Here is a 2,852-nt window from a genome sequence, read left to right as displayed (position 1 = left end):
CTCCTCTTTTTTTTTCCTTTTGGGCACCATAATCACAAAGAAAATGTTTGATATATGAAACTCTTATATATATGCCATAAAGTCCAGCTTGAAACTTGTCAATAGCAAACTGTTATTTTTGTTACTTGTGATAAATTCCAGTAGCTGATGTATATTGGAGTTTAACATACCCATTTCCCTTTTTCTCTAGAAGCATAAGAAAACTGGTTGAAACTTGAAACTAGTATTTAAGCATCTAAATATGCTGTCAGCACCTCCTTTACACTTTAAATCCTAATATTCACATACTATCTTTTGTAAACTTCTTTGGCTCAAAAACTATTGACTGTTTATGCAATAATAGGATTCCAGCATAGAGCCAAACTCTTCAACTCAGACATTGATATGCAATGGCTAAGCAGCTTGTCAAGCAAGCACAGATAATATTGATTTTTTTTTTTCTTTGGTGGGGCTTAGAAATGTAAACTGAACCAGATCACATGACGAATTTCAGCTGAATTTCTTTGGTATGTAGGAAGGCTTGAAGAAGTCCTTAGAATCTGTTGTTTCATTTAAGGAAAGAGCAGTACCTTCTTTCTTTTTACTATAAATCACAACAGGCGTAGCCAATGGGAAAAGTGCACCATCTACACCTCTCCTTCCCCACCCTTGAGGTAGTAAACATTTTACAATCCAAGCCCTCCCTTCCCCTCCAAAATCCTAACTCACAAATAACCATCCCTAATTCCTCACTCCTCTTAACTTTCACATGCCTATGTATGACTAACAAATCAGTTAGAAGACCAATCTTTTCACCTTGTGTCCTATATAAATTCAATTCTACAGCCTAACTCATGATCACCTCCCAGAATAGTGTAAAATTATATGAACAACCAAACTCAGACTAACACAAGGGGGCAGCCCGGTTTAAAAGCATGCTACGCAGGTTCGGGGAAAAGCCACACCAAAGGGGGTAGTGTAACCAGCTTAACTTGACCAATGGCTGATTCCACTCAGAGTAACACAAGAATGATACTAATTACTAAATTGCATTTCATGACCCTATAGCAACCAATTCAAAATTCAACGATAATACCATCTATGAAAGGAAGGTCATTCATTTGGATATTAATTATTAAATCTTAAGTTTCTAATTAATGCCAGATCTCAAACTCCATAAAGCGAGCCTGACTAACAGAAAATGAAAATAAAGCTCCTTAGAATCCGCATAAACTTCCCAACAATAATTACCAAGCCACTACACACAAATCACCTAAGAAGACAGGTCAACTTCATAAAATTGCATTTAAAAGCTTGTTGAATTGAACTTTCTTCTTTCAGTATAATGATTCGGTTATCAAATATAAAAATTCATAACAGAAAATTTGGCATACCATCCTGAGTGATGAGAGGATAATCACGTGCACTCAAAGTAATGAACCAATTCCAACCAGAATCCAATTTCAACATGATGGCAGCAGCACGCAGCGTGAGGGCAACATTGGATGAACCCAAGTACGTGATCCAATCAGCATTTCCAACCACATCAACGTTCCCAAAAGCCCGAATAGCCGGCACCGCCATGACAGCGGAGACAAGGGCCAGCCTCTCGTCATCTCCGGCGTCCCTTCCAAGATGAAGGAGGTACCGATTCCTTGGGTGATAAACCGCCAGCATCAACCGCAAGATCCGATCCTTATCTTGGTGCCCGCCAGAGATAAAGTACGCAAAAGAAGGAGGGTAAGGAGAACCATGCTGAACAAGGGAAGGAAAAGCCTTTGGGGAGCTAAAGGAAGAGAAGGAAGACATTATCAGAACCATGAAAGTGAGGAACACCGCACTGAACAGCGTGAAAAGCCATTTTCTCTCAGCTCCCATGATAGTGGGTGTGGCTTGCGGTGGCGTTGGGGCATATGGCGTGTGGGTGGTTCCGGTGAAAGGAGGGATTTTTGGAATCCGATCGGGTCAAAGCCCGGATTTTGAGATCGTTACGGTTGATGGGGTAGTTCAAGATCTTGGCTTTTCCTAGGTTGGTGTTGTTTGCAGGTTGATGATGATGATGGGCATGGAAGATATCAAACTAACTTACATTAACAACAAATTAAATAAATGGTGGTCGGAACAAACAAATGAAAGCTTAGCTCAGAAAGTTCCAAAATTTTGTTGCAAATAGAGATAGAGAAGTTGCAGTTTGTCACTTAATCAATGATGAAATAAAATCCCAACCTTGCTGTGAGAAAAGGAGGAGCTAGGTTTTCACAAGTTAGATGGGGGAAGATGTTGGGAGTTTCAGAGATCACGGATTCATGCCTCTCTTCTAATGTTTCACATTCTCATTATTGTCATTCATTCATCTCCAAATTCACTATTTTTTTTATTTTTTCCCATGGAATTACTAAGAGAAATGAAACTTTAATATATAACTCTAGCTCAAATAAGACATTAATTATAATAATTAAAATTAATTTTTTTACAAAGACTGTTATGTCTATTGATAGAATTTTGAATTTTCTACTGTTATCCAGGTTTTTTTTTTTTTCTTCAATATGTATATTTTTGTTTAAGGAAAGTTGGTGTGAAAAGGAGATTTATTCCAATAATAAAAGCATTGGATTTTTTGAATGAAAATATAATTTTATTAATGAAATAAAACTGAGATATGTCCAAAACTAAAAAGAGAGATTTATTAAAGCTTCTAGATAAGAAATGAGATTAAACATAAAAATAAGAGAAAAGCTAAAAAATAGCAACTAAGAAAAGATTAAAATGTTATATGTAATAGAACGAGACATATAATTATTTTTTTTTAATGACGTTTTAGGGAATGAATTTTTTTTATTTTTTTAATTATTTAATAAAATATAATTTCTTAT

At 36.2% G+C, this 2,852-nt stretch overlaps 1 protein-coding gene across 1 annotated transcript in view; it reads right to left on the bottom strand.

Annotated features, from left to right (window-relative positions):
- LOC107618669 (beta-glucuronosyltransferase GlcAT14A) overlaps nucleotides 1-2,377 on the bottom strand; it is a 7,084-nt gene extending 4,707 nt beyond the window's left edge. Inside the window, exon 1 of the mRNA XM_016320796.2 lies at nucleotides 1,374-2,377. Within this exon, the coding sequence (XP_016176282.1) occupies nucleotides 1,374-1,857 (484 nt within the window). The 5' untranslated portion in view covers nucleotides 1,858-2,377. The remainder of the gene's footprint in view (nucleotides 1-1,373) is intronic.

This window comes from Arachis ipaensis, chromosome B09 (genome assembly GCF_000816755.2).
Source record: "Arachis ipaensis cultivar K30076 chromosome B09, Araip1.1, whole genome shotgun sequence".
Classification (NCBI taxonomy): domain Eukaryota; kingdom Viridiplantae; phylum Streptophyta; class Magnoliopsida; order Fabales; family Fabaceae; genus Arachis; species Arachis ipaensis.
This window is presented reverse-complemented; position numbering and strand designations above follow the sequence as displayed.